We start from the raw sequence: 24,156 nt of genomic DNA, 5'->3' as shown, positions 1-24,156 counted from the left end.
GAGCATCAACAAGAGTGACCCCCCTAAGTACTGCCAGGTAGGTTTAAAAAACTTTTTTTTTAAGCAGAGGAAAATTAAGCAAACTAATTAATCCAGAGCAAATTTATAATAACTGTTAGGAGAAACTGTTTCTATTATTATGGGACTAAAATGTGAAAATCCAATTTTTTTGCGACAGATTCCCCAAGTGGAATATTTCCAGTTTCTTCTTTTCTACAGTTGACAGCATCATATAAGTTTATCTGAAAGGTTTTTTTTTTAAAAACTTGCAAAGCTGACAGCTTATTTAAGTAATCTGGTAACACTGATGTTCCATTGATCTTTTATCTTTCTGCTCTGAGACTATTCCTGCATTTCACACTCAATGAGAGAACTTAGTCACACATGATGGGAAGAAATGAACCAAGTCAGGCAACTGCACTCTCTCCGCAGCTTCCCTGAAGAAGACAGACAGGAGGGCCCAGTGGGAAATTCCCTTCAGGATCAGGGCCCTGGAGGGAGGGCAAGTACACTGGGGGTAGAGAGGGATGGAAAGGAACCTCGAGAAAGTGAGGGACAGCCTGGATCATGACAGTGCAATGAAGCAGTCTGACATGGGGTCTCCACAATTTCACCGTCTGCCACAAGTTCCCACAGTCACCTTCCTCCTCCTGACCTTTAAAGGAGGCACTGAGGCAGACCTCCCAGCAGCAAGCCAGTCAGTATCTGACCAAGAAAGAATTGTTGCACAGATGCACCCAAAGGCTTGGCATGGTGGCCCACTGTCCGAAGACAAAGCATTCAGACTCCTGGCCTGAACAGTCCCTCACTGTCTCTGGCTATACATCCCCCTGCGATAGTTCACATTCATCTTGCTTCTCACACCTTGTTTGCTTGTCTTTAAGTTTTCTACAGGTCTGTTCACAGTCAAGACTTCACATGGACACCCTGGCTGTATCTCAATGTCCTTAAGAGACTTTTGTAATTTTCTTGCCTCCCCTTCTTGCCCCTGCACAGTCTCTTGCACTGTTTCCTTCTGAGACCCTCACTCCTTTAGGTTTCCTGTGTGTTGTTTATTGTACTCCCTACTGGGATTTGAGCTCCGTGGCAGCAGGAATCTAGAGACTCTCACCTGTTCCCACCTGGCTTACAACAGTGCCTGGCACACAGTAGGGACGCAGATATTTGAGTGGATGAACAAATCCATATACATGTTTCTAAGTGATAAAGCAGCTGTCTAAAAAACATAGCCCAGTGAGCTGTTGAATGTTTTTAGCACAGAACTTGGGGTTATTTTTTTCAAAGTACTATAGTGAGTATAAGTTGACAACTGAAACAGGTGAAATACTAGATATGCTAAGACAGCTAACTGTTCTTCAGTTTTCAGTATTTGGTATTCTTTCTTAGAACCAGGACCCAGAGTTTTCCGTTTTAATGAAATTCAAGAAAGTGTAGTACATCTTAGCCGGAGAGACAGTACAGCAGGTCGGGTGCTTGTCTTGCACACGGCTGATTTGAGTTCAATTCCCAGCACCACATATGGTCCCCTGAGCCTGCCAAGAATAATCTCTGAAAGCGGAGCCAGGAGGAAGGCAGGTGTGCCCCCCATACCCCAAAAATAGATAAAATGTAGTTCTTCCAAGAAAGTACTTTCCACTTCTCCCTTTCTTTGTGTTATCAGATGCAGTTGTATTGATAGGCACTTGAATCATCCCTTTAGTTCATGAGGTTATGGAGTAAAATTGCATGATAGCAGGAGATGGGCAGGGTCCCTGGAGCCTACTAAATTTGTCCTCATTCATTTATGTGGGTAAGAAATAAATTTCTATCTTGTGTAAACCCCTAAAATTTGAGGCTTTATAAAATGACATGTAACCGAACCTAACTGTAAAGGGAATGTGGTGATTACAGGGAAATTCTGAATGTGATATATGAAAGGAGGGCAAAATAAGGGGCTATAATGAAAAAGCAGAATGTTCCCTGAAGTGCTTATTTCTTAAAGCACGGTGGGGCCCAGCGGGTGTTTTTTGGCCTTCTCTTGTCACAGTCTGAGCAGTTATCTGGGATTACAAGGACTCGAGGAAACCTGGATCCAGAGACATCAGCAATCCTGGCTCTGGTGTCACTTGATGAAATAAATGTTCATTGGAAATAAATGTTGATGAAATAAATGTCATGTGAATAATTTTAGTTATTTTTTATTACGATAATTGTATCCATTTTCAAAAACCTTTACTCTCAAATTGTGTGACTCACTTTGGGGACATTATCTTTGATTTTATAATGATGATAGTATATATAGACTATTAAAAATTCTTTTTCAAAAAAATTTAAAAGCTGTCACACCTAGGTAAGACCCCAAATCAATCAACTTAATTACTTGCCTAAAGCAACCCAAAGTCCAGGTGTTTTAGTGAATAAAAAATAGTGAATTAAGGCTTAGGTATAACAAGAGTGGTAGTAAACTGATGTATATTTATATTTAATATTACTATCATCTTGATCCTTTTGTTATACAGTATAAGACAAGTCATTCTTGTTTCTGGACAAGAACTTGTATAGTTTTACACAATGCATTTTAATTTTTTAAGTGAGCAATGTGATACCACGGGTTTTGAGAGATCACTTTGGACAGGATGATATTGCTCAGCAGTAAAACATGTGCCGTGCACATGTGAGACCCTGAGTTTGATTCCCAAAACAATGAATGTATAAATGAATAAGTGAATGAAGAAATAAATCAATAAATGGGTCACTGTGGCTACTATAATAAAAGAGATAATAAAAACAAAAGAAGAAGCAAACAGACCATAAGAAGGCAACTGGAATAATCCTGGGAAGAGGTAAGAGGCTGGGTGGTAGTGGGTAAAAGCAGCTGGGAATAGATGAATTCAGCCTATATTCCAGAAACTGGACTGACTGAATTTGCTGATGGACCGGATGCACTGTAGCAATGTAGCATTGTCCTCTCGTTCATCAAGTTGCTCGAGCAGGCCCAATAACATCTCCATTGTGAGACTTGTTGTTACTGTGTTTGGCATATCGAATACGCCACGGGGGGGGCTTGCCAGGCTTTGCCATGAGGGCAAGATACTCTTGGTAGCTTATTGGCTCTCCGAGAGGGGCGGAGGAATCGAACCTGGCTCAGCCAGGCTGGCCATGAGCAAGGCAAATACCCTACCGCTGTGCTATCGGACAATGCTACAGCAATGAGCAATTAAAACTCATTGCTCTGCAGCTCATACAAATAAACCAGCACTGAGGCCTCAGTACCTCACTCCAGGTCCCCGCGGGGGCAACTGCTCCTTCCAGAACCTTTCCATGGGTTCCTCAGGGCTGACTCCAGACCCACCCCACCCCTGCTGGGAGAAGAGCTCGAAATCCCGCCCATCCCTACACATCTGAGCTGCCTTCCTGACTGCAAGAACCAGAAGGGACCACGAACCTCAGCTTGTGGCTCTAGAACTTCTGAGGAGATGATTCAGGCACCCGCAGGGACAGTTTGGGCCAGCCCGCCATCTCACCCAGAGTAGCAGCAGACACTCCCCCGTCACCCAGGACTCAACAGTGAGATCGTGCACCGTGAAGCAAGCAACACTGGCACTGACCGGGCTCCGTGATTGTCCTACAGCCCAGGCTCAGGGCTCCATGCTGTGCACATGGCATCAAAGCCCTGTTCCACCTTACATGAGCCTTTGCCCCTCAAGAAGCCCAAGGTGCATTTCTAGGCCTTTAGGAAAGATGGGACATAGCAAGGCCCAGGGCGATTTGGCAGAGCTAAAGGGAAGATAAGCAGAAAACCAGAGAGGGCCAGAACCTGCTTTATCCTCTTGATGAGAATTATCAAAGAAAAGATTCCTAGGAGTAGTGAATTTTGAGGGGGAAAGATCTGGAGTTCACTTTTATATTTAAATTTAAAGTGATTATCAGACATCCAACTAAAGTATTCACGTAGACATCAGTCTAGCTTCTAGGAAAGAAAATGAAGCTGGAGTTAAATTCAATTATCACGGCATGCAGAGATACTTAAAGCCATGGGGTTAGAGGAGATCATCCAAAGGGAGACCTCAGGCACTCCAATGTCTGATGGGAGGAAGGCAAGGAACAAAGAGGCCACGAAAAGCAAATAGCAAGGAAGGAGGGAAACATACAAGCACGTGGTAATATTCAGCAAGCCAAGTGTAGACAGTGTTCTGCAGGGGAGAAGTGATTCATTCTGTCTAAAGCAGCTGATCACATCTGCCCTGCTTGGTTCATTTCACCTTAGCATTTGCCACTAACAGACAAGAGAAAACACAAGAAAACTGGGCAAGTAAGGCAGCATGGAGACTGAGCTGATCCTTGTCATCTTGCTCTCTATGAAGTGTCAATGGACAGTTCCAAATATTGTAGAGAAAAATAACAAACTCAAGCTCTTGAAAAAAATGTAGGTGAATGCTAGAAGAAATAGCTAAAAGAAAGTTGAAAATAGGTCTCGTAGGGAGTAGAAGACTGTTGTTTTTCATTGCAAATCATAACTTTTCAAGCCGTATCTATCACTTTGATATATGCAGGAAATAATTAGAAAGAAATACATGCGCTAGATGCCTACTTCACAACCCTGCCCATGAAATGCAGAGGCCAGCAACTCCATATGCTCATCAAGTGTACTTGTTCATCCAGTAAGGTCTTGCTTATGATATAAACACTATACATTATGTACATATATAGTACATCCTATGCAACTTCTCTTTAGGTACAAGGATGAATACCTTTTCAACCCAAATTCTTTCATTGCTACAAATTAAAGGCCTTCTTGATATTATAGCAGTGTTTAATCACTGAAGAGTCTACTGTTCAATTAGGAACAAAATGCACAGCCACTGTTTTATGATCATCTTATATAATTTTCCATCTTTAAAAACATCTCCTGAGTCTGAGTAAGTTTGGAAAGCTGTGAGAGTTGAAGTGAAATTCTACTGTATTATTAAACTTTTTAGCATTTCTCCATAATAAACTCTTGGGAGGCAGAGATAATTTTACTTCCATGTAATTTTGCATGTCTGCTTCCAACAATCAGTTTCTTGACAAAAGATTTCACCTTCTCCTAATCTCTGGACCTCTATCTCTAGTAAAACTGTTTAACACTGGCAAGGAAAATACTTAAATTTTTCCCACTATTTTCTCAATGTACTTCAAGCACTTTTCGTATATTAATCACTGTTGTGAAAATAGTTGTTATTTCTAAAATGGATACTGTATTATTTTTATATTACAGAAAGAGTAAACCGAGTCACAGAGGTTAAGCAATCCTCTTAATTAGAAGAATTAAATTACATTTAATTCTTAATTAAAAGAATATGCATATCATAAACAGTAAAACTAGGACCAGGAGCAAAGTTGTCTTCAGTTTTAACATTTAGATCAAATGTTTGTTTGTAAAATCAATGAAATAACAAAGCCAGTAACAATTTAGTGACACAAAATAAAATCATGTGATTCATGGATGGCATTATTTCTCTTATTTTTATTGAAAGACTGCGTTTTTATTTATCTCACCTTTTTCTTTTTGTTCTGGATCATCTGTTTTTCTATTTGTTGCTGAAAATTAAAAACAATACAAAGTAAGCAATATGAAATAATTCATAATGCAAAACAGCAGTTTAAGTGAATTAAATATAATAAAAATATTTCTGTATTAATAAATGACAAACACTTCATTTTGAATTCTAACACTCAGAATACCAAACCATGGATGGTGGAATGGGATGAGTTAGAATAGAAATACCATGAAGATAATGGTGGACTGCACTTTGGTGGGGTTGGACCCCAGTAACTGTACATCAAGAGCCCAAATATTAACACTATTATAATAATGTTACCTAAGCTATAGTAATACATATAAACATGTATGTATATGTGCGTATAAATATACATATATACACACATATACTACCATATTTAAGCCATTTCATTTTTTGAAGGTAAAAAGAAATAAGACACAGGCTTCTGGTGCAAGAAAGATATTTTTCAAGGCCAGTTTTTTTTTTCCTCCTTTGAGACTCGAGGTGAAAAAGGAAGTGACTGAAAGTTTTGAAAGTGATTGTGACTGCCAAGCATATATACATATATACACACATATATCTCAAGCATACAGTTGAATTTTCCTAAATCCTAAATTCTCTACATATTTGTATGTTATAAAAAATGTTCAAATCAAACTTATTTGATTTACTCAAAAAACTCACTTGGGTAGTAAGCAGCTATCAGGCATTGGGCATCTCCATCCTCTTTGTCTACCAAGGGATAATGGAGTGCGGAGAAGCCCTCACCAAAGCTTACTCAATATTTGCATCGTTCCCTAAAGCTTAAGACTTTATCACAGTCTGGAGCTGGAGAGATAGTACAGTAAGAAAGGTGTCTGCTTTGCTGATCCAGAGTTTAATCCCTTGCATCACATATGGTCCCCTCAACCTTCAAGGAGTAATGCCTGAATATAGAGCAAGGGTATGGCCAAAAAACATTCAAAAAAGACTTTATTATAGCCACCATCTGCTTTAAAGAAATGCAGCCTCTGTACCAGGCAACACTAAGATCTCTCCTCAATATTGTAGAAATGTGCATCATAACTCACTTGCTGAGGAGATGAGACAGGTGAGAGTGCCCACCTATGCCAGCCTCTCAGCCATCAGACAGGTCTCTCCCATACACAAGGCTGCCAATCACAGAGAAAACTGCCAAGAACCTGCATTGACCAACGGACCTCAATCCAAGGAAATGGAACTCATCAGTGTTTAGTCTCATTTCTGCATTCAAAACCTCATCTCTAGTCTATTTTCTTAATAGCCTAGAATCTAGTTCATGTTCAAAGTAAATCAGTTGATTCAATTCCCAATAGGCATTTTTCTAGTCTTTGGAACTTTCCAGGAACATGTGTGTGTGTATATGTGGTGGAAGGGGTGGGGCAAAGATTGAAAGACTGACCAAAAAAGTAAAAAGTAAAGTAAAGGCCCTCCCGTTGATCATCGATTTGCTCGAGCGGGCCCAGTAATGTCTCCATTGGAGACTTTGTTGTTACTGTGTCTGGCATATCGAATACTCTCGGTAGCTTGCCGGGCTCTCCGAGAGGGGCGGAGGAATCGAACTCGGGTCGGCCATGTTGGCTGCGTGCAAGGCAAATGCCCTACCGCTGTGCTATCGCTCCAAAAAAATCAAAATCAAAAACAACCCAAAATGTAAAGCTACTGTCTTTTCCCTATTGTGGTTGGGGGTGGCCATCAAGAATGTAATCACGGTGCCCGTGTGGTCAACAGTATAGAAGGGAGGGCACCTGCCTTTTACACAGCTGATCAGGTTCGATCCCTGGCATCCCATATGGTCCCTTGAGCCTGCCAGGAGTGATCCCTGAGCTCAGAGCCAGGAGTAACTCCTGGGCCCCACCAGGTGTGGCCTCAAAATAAACAACAAAAGAATGCAATCATTGATTACTTGAGTTTTCAGTTTTCCATATTTAAGCCATTTCATTTTTTGAAGGTAAGAAGAAATAAGACACAGGCTTTCGGTGCAAGAAAGGTATTTTTACAAGGCCAGTGGCCAGTTTTTTTTTTCCTCCTTTGAGACCCGAGGTGAAAAAGGAAGTGACTGAAAGTTTTGAAAGTGACTGTATGTGAGTGCCAAGCTTATCAGGAGTTGTCTCTTGTATCCTAATACCCTACATGGAAGGTTTTATCTTCCTCTGTGCAAACAAAGAGGAAACTGAGAAAACAAAATGTTTAATATGATGTAGATCAGCAATTATTATTGCAAAGCAGGTACTTTCTATAGGCCATTCACTGCATTTTTTGAAAGAGAAAAAGGGATGGAGGATCAGACATTCATATCTGCAAATGGCTTTGATAAAGTAGCCTGTGACACTCCTGGCTACAAGAGGCTGATAAATTTGAAACAAAAAGCCCCTTCTAGATCTCTGATGAATGTTCTAGAATTTCAGATTTTACTAACCATACCCTCCTCAAAAAGTTAGGTAGAGGCTGTAGACAGCAAAGTAAGTAGTGAACTTGCCTTGCATGTCACCAATCCTGGCTCAAATTTGCAGCCGCAGGTGCGGTTTTTGAGGTTACTCCTGAGTGCCAAGGCAGGAATATCCTGAGTATCAATGAGTGTAACCAAGACCCCCTACATGAACCCCCACATCCCACCCCACCCCTGAACACATTGCTGAAAATGAGCCAGGTGCTACAATTTTAATAGGGAGCACTCTCCTCAAAGGCTTCAGTGATAAAAGATTGAAGTATAGCACTAAAAGTTTGTCTTCAACATCTGAGAGTTAATCCGTTACTTGCACATGGCTGGTGTACTTTGAAAAATACAACACTATATACAAATTTCTAACCTCATTAAAAACAAACCTGGCAAGTGCTAGTCTTAAAAGAGTTTAGACCTTTTTTAAAAAAACTTCTTGTATAGGGGTGAAATAGGAAAGAAGTTTGAATTGGTTGCATTTCTAATAGCTACAAGAGCACAGGTTATGCTAACTCCTAGGACCAATGCACCACCACCTTCCTTTCAAGAAGCTGATCTGGCCAGCCTTGACCCTGGGACAAAAGAGGATGTCTTTTGCATCCTCTTCTGTTCCTAGCCTCATTTCAATACACTGAGAAATAAGTTACCTGTTTGGGAAAACACACAAAACAAAACAGACATTTTAGCCTCTCAAGTTTTCAGTGCAAAAATTTAGAAAAACTTAGAAAAACTTCTTGACTTAGAACTTAAGTCAAGAAGTTTTTCTAAGAGTATTGTATAGACCAAACATGATTGTCAATGCTTCTTTTGCAAACCACAATACCCCAAAGGAGAGAGAGAACAGAGGGAATGCCCTGCCACAGAGGCAGGGTGGGATGGGGGGATGGGGGTGGGAAAGATACTTGGATCCGTGGTGGTGGGAAATGGGCACTGGTGGAGGGATGGGTATTTGATCATTGTATAATTGAAACCCAAGCACAAAATTTGTAAGTCTACAACTCTATCTCATGGTGTCTCACTAATAAAAATTAAAAAAGAGTATTGTGTAGGGGCTGGATAATAGTACATCAGGTAGGGTGTTTGCCTTGCATGCCACCTACCCGGGTTCAATCTCCAGCATCCCATATGGTCCCCCAAGCACCACCAGGAGTAATTCCTGAGTGCAGACCCAGGAGTAACCCCTGAGCATTGTTAGGTGTGACCCCAAGGCAAAATAAATAAATAACAAAGAGTAGCACTGTACTCCCGTTGTTCATCAATTTGCTGAAGCGGGCACCAGTAACATTTCCATTCTGAGATTTGTTGTTACTGTTTTTGGCATATCGAATATGCCATGGGGAGCTTGCCCGGCTCTGCCATGTGGGTGGGATACTCTCGGTAGCTTGCCAGGCTCTTCGAGAGGGAGGCAGGAATTGAATCTGGGTCAGCCGCATGCAAAGCTGACCTACCCTCTGTGCTATTGCTCCAGCCCAACAAAAGAGCATATTAAAAAAAAAAAAGTAATGTGTAGAATGTTTTTCTTTACTCTTTTTACACACTTCCTGGAAATTTCACCTAGACCTTGCTGTACAAGAATGATTTATTGAGCACCCAGTAGCACAGCGGTAGGGTGTGTGCCTTGCACACGGCTGGCCCTGCCGAGCCGGGTTTGATTCCTCCGCCCCTCTCGGAGAAACTGGCAAGGTACTGAGAGTATCTCTCCCACATGGCAAAGCCTGGCAAGCTACCCATGACGTATTCAATATGCCAAACACAGTAACAACAAGTCTCACAATGGAGACATTACTGGGCCTGCTCGAGCAAATCGATGAACAACGGGAGGATAGTGCTACAGTGCTATGCTAAGCATTTAATGCCAATTATCCCATTTTAGTTTCAAATCTGAAAGATATTGTTAATTTTCCCAATAAGGAAACTAAGACTTAGAAAGGCTAAAAAATTTTGCTAATGATAGTAAAAGAAATAAAATCACTTAAGATGGCCATAATTTTCTTCTTTAATCATATACTGCATATCTCAAACATAGACAGCCCATGAGCTAAAGGAAACTATAAACTCAACCCAACACTCAATATTATAAAAGTACAAATAAACTCACCCAAAACACAGTATTAAAACATACATGCATTAAAGGCAAATGCCACACATTGTCTCATTACAGTAACATTTTACTTTCTTTTGGACATTATTTTATTGGAATGAAAAAATTACTAGAAATAATGCGATTGTAATATTTAAAGGAGTGTCACAGAACCATTTAAAAAGTTACCTTTGTGTATCCAAATATCCTCAAGCCTATTATGTTCCAGTTACTGTACTCATCTTGCTGGACCTACACACACCCAAAGCTAATTTTCAATTTTTTTTCCTTCTGAATTACTCATCATGAAAATGGTTTTTCATTCCCCAAGACCCAAACCTGAGTTCTGCTTTCTCTCTAGTGGGCCACAGCCCAGCGGTGAGTTAATTTTTCTGACCTCTACTCTTTCATCTTACTTTCTCACCCCACTCCCTCTCTTCCAGGTCAGACTCTACCATAACCTGGTTTACTACCCATTACTTTCCTAATTACTCTCCTGCTCTATACTCCCTCCAACTATTTCCAGCTCTCAGCTGATGTCCAGATGTTCAATCTAGTATACTGGGAATGACCACTAGCGAGCAGGAACTTCAGCTGCTCTGTACCTCAAACTTCCTTGTCGGCAAGCAGAAATAACAGCCATCTGCTGGGGAAACTACTCCCTAATACATATGAAGCAACTATCCTAACTGCACTTAAGAGCAGTCAATAAGGATGGAGAGATAGTATGGGGTTAAGGCCCTTGCCCTGCATGTAACCAACCTACGTTTGCTCCCCATCGTCACACATGGTCCCTGAGCACACTAGACATAGACTCCTGAGCACAGAGTCAGGAGTAAACCTTATGAAGCGCCAGGTGTGGCCCCAAAAAGAAGGAGCAGTCAAAACAGTTGCATCTGCTTAACCTTACACTCGATTTTTACTGTTTCTTCTGAACATGTTGGAGGAGAAAGCACTTACTATGGTTCAATTTCTTCCCTACCTGTCATCTTCTGTGCAGAGAATGAAAAATTGGTAGAAAGGGGAAATTGTGCATCTCTTTCTGTCCTTCCATCAACTCACTCTTCAATATCACAACCTGGTGAAGTATCTTTATGGTAATACGATCATGGTGGGTGAGAAGAATATAAGGAAATTGGGATAGTCTCATCAGGGAGTTACCAAAGCTTTTGGATGCCGGACAAAAACCTACAGAGGATGCAAAGTAGGAGCTACTTCATTTTACTACTGCTTCCAGAACTGGATCATAAGACTATTAAATACTATTCTCAGAAATAGATTAATTAACTGGTTTAAAGTACTCTTTAATAAGTCATCCCAAATGATATTTCAAAATACTAAAAACAAACACCACCTAGATTTTGCTATATAATAAAGACCATTATACTTCAAAATAATGACAATATTGAGAATTAATTCTTCTGTGTTTTATTGCACTTGAACAACATTAAATAGTAGACACATTATTTTTAGAAAATTTATTAATGTTGCCGGGTTTGGCATATATTTGAAAAGACAGGGTTCACTGAATCAGACATTTGAACTAAAAAGTATCTGAAATTGGACAAAGCACAATAAATTATTAATTTCCAGAGTTTTATAGATGATTGTATACAAAAATCTAGCAAATTCTATATTATGCATTTATCAGTTCTACATTACTTTTTAAAAATATAACTTTAAAAAAGGTAGTGCCCTATAATTCACACAAGAAGAGCGTTATTAGAATTTAAGTAGTGAGTCTAAATGAACCCCATATCACAGCTTGAGAAAATTATTGCTTTTCTTATTATTTTGGGTTCACTAGACATTGTGTTGACATGCATAACTTACATTATAACTTATCTATAATGATAAAAATATAAAATCTCTTTGATTTTTAACCCAGAAGAGCAAAGACACTTTATTTTAAAACAATGTTTACATGATCAAAAGCTACCCTGACACATATATAAAACAATCTTTTGAATTTTTGAAAATTGTACAACTCATGATCCTTTCAAAAGAATTTTGTAGCTGCCTTTTCTAACAAATGAATATTTTCACTATATCAACCATATCTCAACCCGAAGTAAACCACACTCAAATAAAAGGAACTCCAGTGTAGGGGAAAAAAGGCTCATAATATTGTAAAGTAACGATTGGTATATGGCTCTGGGAGTGTTTTTCACATATCCTACCAACCTGTTGAGAAGCATTTACTTTAGCAAATCTAGCCTTAGTGTTTTAAGGGCATTACTTAATGAACTAAGAGCTCAGAATCTTTAAAGTATGCACCAATAATTTAAACAGCTTTTCTAAAACTTAAATACCAAGTGGACTATGGCTATTCTATGATCAGCCCCAGGTTACCCAAAGCAATTGTACCTGATGCAGGAATTCATTTGCTTATCCTCTATAGCCTAAAGAGGAATTTTAGTCTTTCTCGCTCATTTTGAAACACAGATTAACTATAATAATTTAAACTTTCATTACAATATTACTTTTCTAAATAACAAGTTCAATATTATATCAATCTCAAACATGGAAATTTTCCCTGAATATTCAAAGTCAGTGTAGAAATTTCCTATAAGGGTATCAGTGCAGATACACACAACTCAAATTTTCACAGCTAATGATAAACGCTTATCGTGTCAGAATGCCAAACAAGGCCCTCGCAGTGGCTTTCAATCATATAGGATGCAGTGGACACAGTCCGTCCAGTAGAGTTATTGCTCGTTACTAATAATACATATTATAAACCCTGCCAGACAATACTTTTATATCATCAATATAAAGATTAGCTATTGTCTGAAAAATATACATTAATAAAATGCAGGTAAGACTAAAAGCTATGTCACTAAAAAAAAAAAAAAAGAATTCAGTGGATGCACTATTGCTATCAAAAAGGACACGCAGAAATGCAACAGTACATGTAATTCTAGGCTCTAAAAAAACCCACTAAAATGCCAGTAGACTATGATTCATTCAAAACATCTTTAGTGTTCATTCCCAAAGATCTTGGTCTGCTCAGAAATTACTTCACAAGATCTATCCCAGCCATCTTTTGGAGCGTATGATTAGAGTGGTCCTCTTGGGTAGTAGGGGCAGTCTTTTTGAAGCTTTAAGAATCTGCAAAAATAAGGGGAAATCTAAATTAAAGGACCAACTAAAAACAGACTGCGAAACTGCTTCATTTTCATTCTATTTTTAAAACCCACCCACAGAAGCAAATGCTTTTTTGTTTCTTTTAAACATTGTTTGGGGTGCTGTATCCAATGGCAACCTGATAATAGAAGGAGAAACTACCTAGAGAAAAGTCTGGGAATTACTTGCAAAGTTGCTGATGAAAAGGTGAGGTTCTTTAGAAAATCTGAGAATGATAACCACACCGAAAAGTCTCCATCATTTGGAAAATAAATGTCTCTTTGTATTAAATACAAATAGAAAAAAAAATTAACATGGTTTTTGAAAACTAATATAAAAAGAATTTTCAAGGAACTGATGGGCTGGAGCGATAGCACAGCGGTAGGGCGTTTGCCCTTGCACGCAGCCAACATGGCCGACCCGAGTTCGATTCCTCCGCCCCTCTCGGAGAGCCCGGCAAGCTACCGAGAGTATCTCGCCCGCACGGCAGAGCCTGGCAAGCTCCCCGTGACGTATTCGATATGCCAGACACAGTAACAACAAAGTCTCCAATGGAGATGTTACTGGGCCTGCTTGAGCAAGGAACTGATCACTCTCAGGTGCAATCAAAATTTATTACCTTGACAAATTTATTTCAACTTTTAATGTTGCTGACAATATAAAAAGTTGGTAAAAAATGAAGGATATAGTATTTAAAAAGAAGTATAATTTATTTCTGTCCAACTCTTACAAGAACTTTCTCATTCCAAACCATAAAGTGTCTATTTTACTACTATAATTAGATCTATACTACAATAAGAGGCAGTGTGTTCACAAAGATTCAGTCAAATTTTCGTCTTTCTTTTCCTTCACCCTCCTCTCCATGTGACATGTAACCATAACCTCCTTTCATATAACCAAAAATTTTCATATCACCAGAATCATTTGCTGTCAAGTTAAAATTAAGCACATATTTTGATATAGCAATCAGAAATTAGTGTTTTATATCCACCATGTATAGATTTATTTATAATAGCCCCAAACTGAAAATATTCACTAGAGCCATCCATGTAGCAATGACTTCTTAAATTAACATTAAATCAAACCATATCACCCTACATAACAAAATGAATAAAACTCGCAGAATGCTGAGTACAAAGGAGTGATAAAATAAGTATTTAGAAATGTATGTGTGTGTTTACTTAGAGGGAGAGTTTTCCAGTGTGTTGGAACTTTATGTGTAGTGAGAACAAGGATGTACCACATGACAAGGTTCATCAAACTAATGGTTCAACATCTGCCTCCAGTAATATTTTTTTGTGGATACAGCCAGCAGTGCTCAATGTTGACTCCTGGCTCTGTGCTAAGGGATCACTCCTAGTGGGGCTCAGAGAACCACATAGGATGCCAGGGACCTAAACCGAGTTGGCTAGGAGCAAGGCAAACGCCCTACCCACCGTACTATTGCTCTGGACCCCTTATTATTATTATTTTTTTAATTTCATATTGTTTGGGGCCAAACCTGGCTGTGCTGAGGGCCAACTCCTGGCTCTGTGCTCAAGGGACCACATGCTACCTCACAATCAAACCCGGGTCAGCTGCATGTAAGGTTAGTACTTTAATCCCTGCACTATCTCACCGGCCCCTGACTCCACTCTTTTCTGTTAATTATACCTTGGAAAAAGTTCTTAAAAAACAAGTTTAACTTTAGATTCCATCAATTTGTTTGACTTAGAGAGGAATAGGCACTTCTGTAACATGCAATAAAGTCAGCCTTAAGACTAGGCAGTTGAAAGGTAAATATACAAAAAGAACAATGGAACTATAAGCTCCTAAAAGCACAGGGACAACTTCATTCAGAAATGATTCAACAAACTGCAAATCCAGAATCTCCTTTGCTACTTGACATTCTTTCCAGCCTTCTATCACTCCACTGGTTTTCCATCATTGCAGGCAGCCATGGGATTATTAGCACAGGGGTCAGGGCTGGAAGCCCCACATGAACTCGGCACTAAATTGGATTCTGCTGGCATGCAGGGAGCCCTGTGCTGTGTTGAGTACAGCCTTCAGGATCCCCAGCATGGCTAGATCTGAGCAGCACCGCATCAGGAGATCTGAGAATTGAATAGTGAGGCCCACGCAAGCTTGGCCTCGAATATCTGGGACTGGACGCCAGACGATCTTTGTACTGCTTGGGTGTTCATTCAAGTCAGAAAGTAGGAATCATCAACTACTCTTCCTTCATCACCCCTTTCTCTCCTATCAAGTTGCTTCTAATCACAATATTCATTGGAGAGATCCTTCCTCTCCATTTTTACCATCACAGTACACTCCCATCATAGATGAAAACTGTCCCCAAACTAGTTTCCACCTTCTTCCTGCACTGCACTTTTCGCATCTAGGTTGATCATCTAACTGCTTGACTCAGCACCTTCCTTCCATTATCAAGGCCTGATTTAAAAGCTGAAACAGCTCTCCATGAAGAAATACTTTCCTACTTTCCCTTCTTGTTAGTTTACCCATTTTAATGACAAGCTCTCTTAGTGTTCTTCATTTCCTCTGCTCCATACGTGCAAGTTCCTATTAGCACATCAAACCTCAGTCCTATGACATGTGTGAGGCCTTACTTGACCCTCCCATGGGCCATGTGTAAATTAGCTGTCCCTCCCTCAGTGTGCTGCTATGCCGGTTCTCTGGCTCATGGCAGCATGTAGTTGTTTTACTCTGCTGTACACCCACACACATCTGACCTGCTATCAAACAGTGACTACAGTGATCCGGACCCTCTTTGCCCAGTACAAAGCCTGAGCCATAAAGACTGCTCAGTGTACATTTCTTTTTTGCTGTTATCTTGTTTTGGGGTCCCACCCAGCAGCACTCAACACTTACTTCTGACTCTGCTCTCAGAGATCAATACTACTCAGTCCCAGGGGACTTTCTAGGATACTGGGGTCTAGTCTGGGTTAGCTATGTAAGAGGCTTCTCAGTGTTTATTTCTAATACTGTATGTCTAATAATGATTAATCAACAACAATGGAGTACAAACTAGGTGCTTATTAAAAACAGGTTAGAATCACAACTGGCTATGGGCTCTAATGCTCAGTGATAGGAAATGACTAGGGCGGTAGGTACGACAAAGTCCTGGACAATGCAATGAGGGGCCATCATCACTACCAGAATATTTTACCATGATATGAGGTTGCACATTTCAACTCTATTCTCAGAGACACAGTAGAAACAGCTTATATCCCTCCATTTTGAATAATATGAACATCATTTTAAAAATAAAATTAACCTTTTCTTTTCTGCAGGTATTGCATGAGAAAAGTGTTACATATATAGTTTTAATTTTCTTTTTTGTTATTATCTGTATTGGGGCTACAGCGACAGCACAGCAGGTAGGGTTTTTGCCTTGCATGTGGCCGAGCCGGCAGACCCGAGTTCGATTCCTCTGCCCCTCTCGAAGAGCCCAGCAAGCTACCAAGAGTATCTCGCCTGCACGGCAAAGCCTGGCAAGCTACCCGTGACATATTCGATATGCCAAACACAGTAACAACAAGTCTCATAATGGAGATGTTACTGGACTCGCTCAAGCAACTCGATGAACAATGGGAGGACGGTGTTACAGTGCCAATATCTGTATTGGAACCAGAATGATAGAACAGAGTTGTCCAGCCCAGATTCAATCCCCAGAAACTCATCCGATTGATTCCCTGAGCTCTATCAGGAGTGATCCCTAAGTGTAGAGCCAGGGGTAAGCCCTGAGAACCACCAGTGTGACCCAAATAACAAAACAAAACAATAATCTGATGTTTAGGGCCTGAGAGATGGTACAGGGGGTAAGGTGTTATCCTTGCATGCAACTAGTCCTGCTTTGATCACCAGAACTGCATATAGACCCCTGAGCACCGGCAGTGATCCCTAGGCAGAGTCAGGAATAAGCCCTGAGCTCTACCATGTTAGGCCCCCAACAAAACAAAAAAACCTGATGCCCAAAACAAATGACTTTTAAGCCAGAATGATCCATTTTTAAAATAGATCTTTTACACTCTTGCTAATGTAAGACACTTTAATTAATTAGAAATAATTAGAAATAGAAACAAAAGATGGCAGAGCTTCTGAACAACTTAATTTTTCTATAATGAATCATAATTAGTTGTCAACATTCCTAAGGCCAAGTTGATATAGTAATGTATATATATATATATATTTTTTAAGCCAAAGAATACAACATCTCTAACTTTATCACACCAAAACAATTCTCAAAACCCCTAAGCTTTTAGTCTGCAAATACTTCAAATCTTCTAGAGCAAAGCAGCACAGTATAATGTCTAGAACTAGAATCCACGTATCTATTTCAATTCTACCACTAGCCCACTCTGTGAGCGTGGGCTGGCTATTCTGTCTTACTATATCTTAGTTTTCTCATTTGTAAAATGGAGATGACAGTACTAATTCCACTTGGACCATAAGAAACATTAAATAATTTAACTCATGTAACAGGCTTAGAAAAAAAAATATAACCTTAATCACATTAGCAATGTTCCCTAGAACACAGCTAGATACAATGGTGAAATAAGACAGTTCATGCCCTATATGATTACCACACCAAAAGAAAAAAAACAATATTATAGCCATAAAATCAAATCTTGGAATGATCAGGGAAACCATCAGACAGATACTTTCTGAAGGCAGGGAAAAGTGAATTGTTATTATTATTATCCAGCATCTTGCAGAGACTCTAATTTTTATTTTTCTACTGAATGACAAAACTGAAAAAAACTGTAATAAGAAAATGGGTCCTACAATCTGTGTTTCTAAAGTTTCTGCAATCACATACATAATTAAATATAACTTTAAAAAGCTGTCAGCTTACTATACCAAAATAAAATGAAGATAGATTTATGACTATCATTCTTTTATATGCAGAAAAGAAACACTGTAATAGAAAATTAAAAGGCAAAAGGTAATAGAAAATAAGCAAAGTAAGTGCGATCATGATATATAACTACTGCTGACTCCTACATGCTCCTTTGACAAGGTCAAATTACAACTGTGGAGAGACGCAATCAAAATTTTATGATATCAAATAAAAGGTTACAATTTCTTGAGCAGGCCTTTTAGAATTTAGCTTTTCTTGATTCACTTCAAAGATCTAGCTAATTAATTACTAAACAATAGCCACCATTTTATTGAGAGCTTATTATGCATTAGGATACGTATATTAATCAAACCTTCAGCTTTACATGTCTGGGTCATTAAACATTTCATCTAACAGGCATCTTATTCCAGCAGCCCAACCACTTTGTATTTAATTTTATGATCCAAGAGAATTTTTAAGTTTAATTTGAAAAGCAACTATAGCTAAACAAAGTCAATGTTGTGGAAACTTTTCACTAATAAGAATACCTATGGAACACTTTTCTTTAAAGGAATAGTCAATAATTAGAATTGCTAAGTTAGTAATCTGTTTTACCTCATCAAGGTAGAAATAAGGCATTCTATAAAGTAGCACTCAAAAACAAAGAATAAACTAACAAAAACAGAACCAAAGTGTTAATTTTCCTTGGATACCTAATCCTTCTTAACCAGAATATTCATATGCTTAGAAGTTAACATGGAAAAGATCAATTTTTCCATGGATTTATCATTCACATTATAATGCCAACAATTCCATTCTCTTAAACATGTGTTCATATTACAATAAATATACATATGGCAACTATTAGAACCTAAAGCGTTCTAAAGTGAAGCAAAGCTGAAGTATAAGTCTATTCCTTCAAGCCCACATTCTCTCTTGAACATGTATCTCTCTTTTACTTTTTTTGGGGTCACAACCAGCGATGCTCAGGGGTTCCTCCTAGCTCTGTGCTCAAGAATTACCCTGGCGGTGCTGAAGGGGCCATATGGTATGCCAGGGATTGAACCCAGGTCAGCCACATGCAAGGCAAATGGCCTACCCGCTGTACTATAATTCCAGCCCCCAACATATATCTCTTTATATCTGCTTTTTTCCCCACTCTGGAGAAGTCCATGTTCTCTTCTGAATATGGATTCCTATCCATCCTTCCTCTCATGCCTTTATAAGTAAATTCTGTTCAATAAAAAAACTTGCTTCACGAAAACAACAACAAAAACCCTGAAAAATCAGGAAAAATGTTCCTTATTCGGGAAATTGAAGAGATTTTGGCGGGTAAAAATGATTCTACCAAAATCAATAATAATGTACATCATTGCTACAGAATTAATTTTAGGCATAATATGAAGAGGTAATGAATAATGTATGAGGATGAAGAAAAGAACAAGAAAAATAAAACACAAATAATAACTACACTTGGCAAAAAGGACTGTCACTGTCACTGTCCTCCCGTTCTTCATCGATTTTGCTCTAGCAGGCCCCGTGATGTCTCCATTATGACACTTGTTACTTTGTTTGGCATATCGAATACATCACAGGGAGCTTGCCAGGCTTTGCCATGCGGGCGAGATACTCTCGGTAGCTTGCTGGACTCTCTGAGAGGGGCGGAGCAATCGACCCTCAGTCGGCAGGGTCGGCCGCGTGGAAGGCAAAAGCCCTACCCGCAGTGCTATTGCTTCAACCCAGCAAAAATTAAAAACAAAAAAATTGGAAAAAAAAAAGGACATGAAAGATATTCATCAAAAAAAGGAAGAAAGGATGTGAATATTTATTCATAAATATTCATGTCCTAATAAAACAACCTTTCTTATTATAAGACTGTAAGGTTTAAGGTTTAAATGTTAATTTTTGAGTACAGATTTAATGTTATTTCCAAATCCCATGTCTTGCCATAGAGCACTAATAATACTCTCATGGAACATAGGGAAAAGGGAGAAAGAGAAGTAAAGTCACAAATTTATGCACTAAACCTATACCTTAAGGCAATCCTGATTCTATGTTTTCTATCAAATGGTCAATAGTCAAAAAAAAAGGGAAAAAGTAGCAAAAACTAACCAAGAAAAGTAGCAAAAACTAACCAAGAGCTGACTTCTAATACAACCACCATTCTAAAGAACACCAAAATTCCGTGGTATTTTGGCCATTAATCAGTTCCCTAAAAATGTAGCAGAAAGAATCTGACATATATTTCCCACATTTTGGTTCAGAGGATCAAAACAGAAAATCTTTTTAAAATTGAGATATAATTAACACTTGTCTCTTAAGGTTTTGACTCTTCATAAACATATTTCATATAGTTAGGGTGAATATTAACAGAAAATTACAAATTTAACAATATAGCAAGAAAAAAATAATGTATCTAATAAAAATGCCATACCTGGTGGTACTTCCTGTTCTTCAGGTGGCAGAGGCATTTCTGAAATAAATCAGAGGCAAGGTTAGGACGGCCTAGAAGGGAAAATTTGTATTTTCCTTCCGCAATCACAGAAAATCTACACCAAAATTTAAATTAATCTACACAGAAATTCATCTAAAACCCTGATAAACCAAGTTTTTAAAGCAAAAGACAAAAGAATGACAACCAAATGGACTGGAGACAGAGTCCTTGCCATGAAAATAAAAAAAAAACCCATGTTCAGGCCATGGGCAGCAACCCAGAGTGATTTCTAAGGTGCTGACTTTCATCCTGAAGAGCAGAAACAGGAATGCCCAAACGCCTGGCATCCCAATCCTTTCCTTACAACTGTGAAACAGGAGACAAGAAACTAAGATATAAATAGGGGTCAGAGTTGACAACAGACTCCACTGTGATGACCTCTTCAGAGAGCCGTACTGGTAGAGGCCAAAGAGCATCTCACTCTCTATAGTAACAGACTTTGAGAGGTGAGTTCTATTTAGCCCGAACAAATGGCTGAGTTAGTCCAGGGCTGAGGGATAATTACTATGAGTATTTACTCCTGATAGTCAAATAGACCTAGTTCCTGCCAATCACGATGGACTGCTTCTAAGCAAGTTATACTGCTTTGACAGCAAGCACCTCCAGCAGTGTGCCAGGGGGATACAATGCCTGCTACAGTCTCTTGCCAACCTCACAAGCAGTGAAATTCTGCTCTCTGCCAGAGTGAGTTTTCACTCTATCACCAGCTGGGACTGAGACTCAAAAGTTTTTTTCAGCTCACTCAGATGTGTGTTCCTCAGTCATCACACACATCTGTGTGACTGTCAGAGGATGGTGGCTGGGGGCACTGACAACCTTGAGTCCTGGTCACTGACCAAATCTTACTGAATTTGCTCTATAGCGGCCCCCAAAGACTCAACTCCAAACTCCTGGTTGCTGCCCAAACTCAACTTAAATACAGCTTCCCAGGCCTGGCTAAGATCCCTGCATGCCCGACATGATGAGAAGATGGACCCACATGAAGAGCTCAAGAGTCAACCTAAAAATAACTTCAAATACAACAGCTACTTTACAAGCTACTTAAAGACTCCAGAGCCACAGTCCTTACGCTAACCAGAATGGGAAGATCAGGAAGAGAACTTCAACAAAGACATAAAACTTGGAAGCTTGAGGAAAGATCAACTATAAAGTTCATCATAAAATTAAAGACTAATATAGATGAAATTAAAAAAAAAGAATAGAGGGCTAAACAGCAGAATGGATAGAGCCTAAAACAGAACCAGTGAAAGTAAAGTAGTAACCCACTCAGTAAAAGAGCAACAAAAAGAAGACACAATTAAAAACAATGCATACAACATTAGACAGTTTTGGAAAATCACCGAAAGGAAACACGCCACCATAGTGCTGACATAAGAAGAGAAAGAGAGGAAAGGGTGGAATTTATAGCCGCAGAAATAATAAAAACTTCTTCAAGCTGAAACAGATATGCAGCCCAGAAATCTCAAAAAGTTTACCCCCAAATAAACCCAGATATATCTCACCAAGACACATCCCAACTAAAATGGAAAAATCAAAGATAAAGAGAGAATCCTAAAAGCACTGGGAGAATTGCAAAGAATCACAAAATAAAGAACTCCTGATAAGATTTATTAGCAGATTTTTCAATAGAAAATCTACCGGCCTGACAGAAATGATGCGTAAAAAATTCAGACTAGAATAAGAACTCATTCATTTTTGGTCCTCCTAATTCTTTTCTTCTAATGCTCATTATGTAAAATTCAGAGAATTTTAAATTATAGATACCATAATTTTTTAGTTCGGTCATTTATTTTTATTTTTTAAAAAGTTGATCTTATTTTTCCATGTAGATCTCATACATATCAATTTATTATGAATACATTTGGCATTCTATCACTGCATACAGTTATAATAGATGTTTGAGGGGTAAACAGGTATTTTAGGGGGGAGTGTTTGGTGGGCATTCAGCTGACACTGATTTAATCCCCAGAAACACCTGGAGTGCAAGCCCCAACCCTCATCCCTCATACACCCATAGGAGGACATCAGGGCACAAAGCTGGGAGGTATCCCTTGCACCAACAGGTGTGGACCAATGCCCCACACTCATAAATGTTTAGTATTATTCTACTTAATTCAACATTTGGCACAAATAAGAAAAAAAAAGTACTTTGGGGAAGGGAGACCCCTATATTAAGAAAACATTTTCTTTGCATCTTTTACTTATACTTTGTAAAAACATCAGAAACAGAAATTTTATATTGGGGAAGACATTTCTAGGGAGCATAACTCAATTCAATTTACATTATACCTATAAAACTATGGACCGAAGCAATAGCATAGCGGGTAGGGTGTTTGCCTTGCACGCGGCTGACCTAGGTCTGATTCCTTCGCCCCTCTCAGAGAGCCCAGCAAGCTACCAAGAGTATCCCACCTGCACGGCAAAGCCTGGCAAGCTACCTGTGACGTATTCAATATGCCAAAAACAGTAACAACAAGTCTCAACAAGTCTCACAATGGAGACAGTACTGGTGCCCACTTGAGAAAATTGATGTACAATGGGAGGACATTGCTATAAAACTATAAAGTCTAAAAAACATTACAAAGAAAAAAATGAGAATACAGTTTTGGGTTTTTGTTTTGTTTTGGTACCACACTCAGTGATGCTTGGGGCTCACTCCTGGTTTTGCTCTCAGGGATCACTCTTTTGGGATCATGGGACTATATGAGCTGCTAGAGATCAAATTCATGTTGGCCAAGTGCAAGGCAAGCACTCTATCTGCTGTACTAAGATTCCGGCCCCAAACTACAATCTTAAAATGTTAATCACTGTCTTTAAGTTGCTTCTGAAAACTAATACTGGGATGACAATTTTAGAGCATTAATATTAGCACAGATGCAGAAACAATTTTGTGTGTGTGTGTGTGTGTGTGTGTGTAGCAAGATACTTTTTTTTAAATGGTTTTTTTTTTTTTGGTCACACCCAGCAATGCACAGGAGTTACTCCTGGTTCATGCACTCAGGAACTATTCCTGGAGGTGCTCGGGGACCATATGGGATGCTGGAAATAAAACCCGGGTCAACAGCGTGCAAGACAAATGCCCTACCCCGCTGTGCTATCACTACAGCCCAAAGCAAGATAGTTTCTATTGAAGCTTATTAGAAAGACATGAGGGGAGAGAGAGATGTACGTGTTTAAGAGAGCACACATGATTCTCCAGAGTGGAACAAAACAAGCAAAAAAACATAGAGACAAGCAAGCAAGGTATGTGTTCAAAGGAAAGCGTGAGCTAAAAGAGCAAGACATAATGATGACTTTTTAATATTCAACCTAGTTACAACTAAAGAAACTGGGATTTATCATTGAAGGTCATGATATAGTGATCTTTCTTGCTCCATGAAAATCATGCTACAAATTAGTATATTCATATCATACCATCCATTTAACTAGACCTTAAACTAGAGATAAGATGATATCTCTACATTTTCTTTTAAGATTTGTAACAAGTTTTGGTCAAAGGAGGAATTCTTAATAGCAGTTTCTGAAACTCCATATATTCATGCAGTTCTTTTAATTATTGTTCTGTTCCATGTATATTTTTTAATCTTCTTGCAGAGCCTGGCAAGCTAGCCGTGAGGTATTCAATATGCCAAACAC

General features: G+C 39.0%; 1 protein-coding gene across 5 annotated transcripts in view; it reads right to left on the bottom strand.

The window, feature by feature from the left end:
• Window positions 1-24,156, bottom strand: part of ASPH (aspartate beta-hydroxylase) — a 235,787-nt gene that overhangs the window by 125,980 nt on the left and 85,651 nt on the right. For all 5 annotated transcript variants that reach the window (XM_056113451.1, XM_056113434.1, XM_056113458.1 and 2 more), the window contains 2 exons: window positions 20,461-20,499; window positions 5,518-5,559 (listed from right to left, as the gene is read on the bottom strand). In XM_056113451.1, coding sequence (XP_055969426.1) covers window positions 5,518-5,559; window positions 20,461-20,499 — 81 coding nt within the window. The remainder of the gene's footprint in view (window positions 1-5,517; window positions 5,560-20,460; window positions 20,500-24,156) is intronic.

The sequence above is a fragment of the Sorex fumeus genome, unplaced genomic scaffold (genome assembly GCF_029834395.1).
Source record: "Sorex fumeus unplaced genomic scaffold, SorFum_2.1 ptg000002l, whole genome shotgun sequence".
NCBI classification, from domain to species: domain Eukaryota; kingdom Metazoa; phylum Chordata; class Mammalia; order Eulipotyphla; family Soricidae; genus Sorex; species Sorex fumeus.
This window is presented reverse-complemented; position numbering and strand designations above follow the sequence as displayed.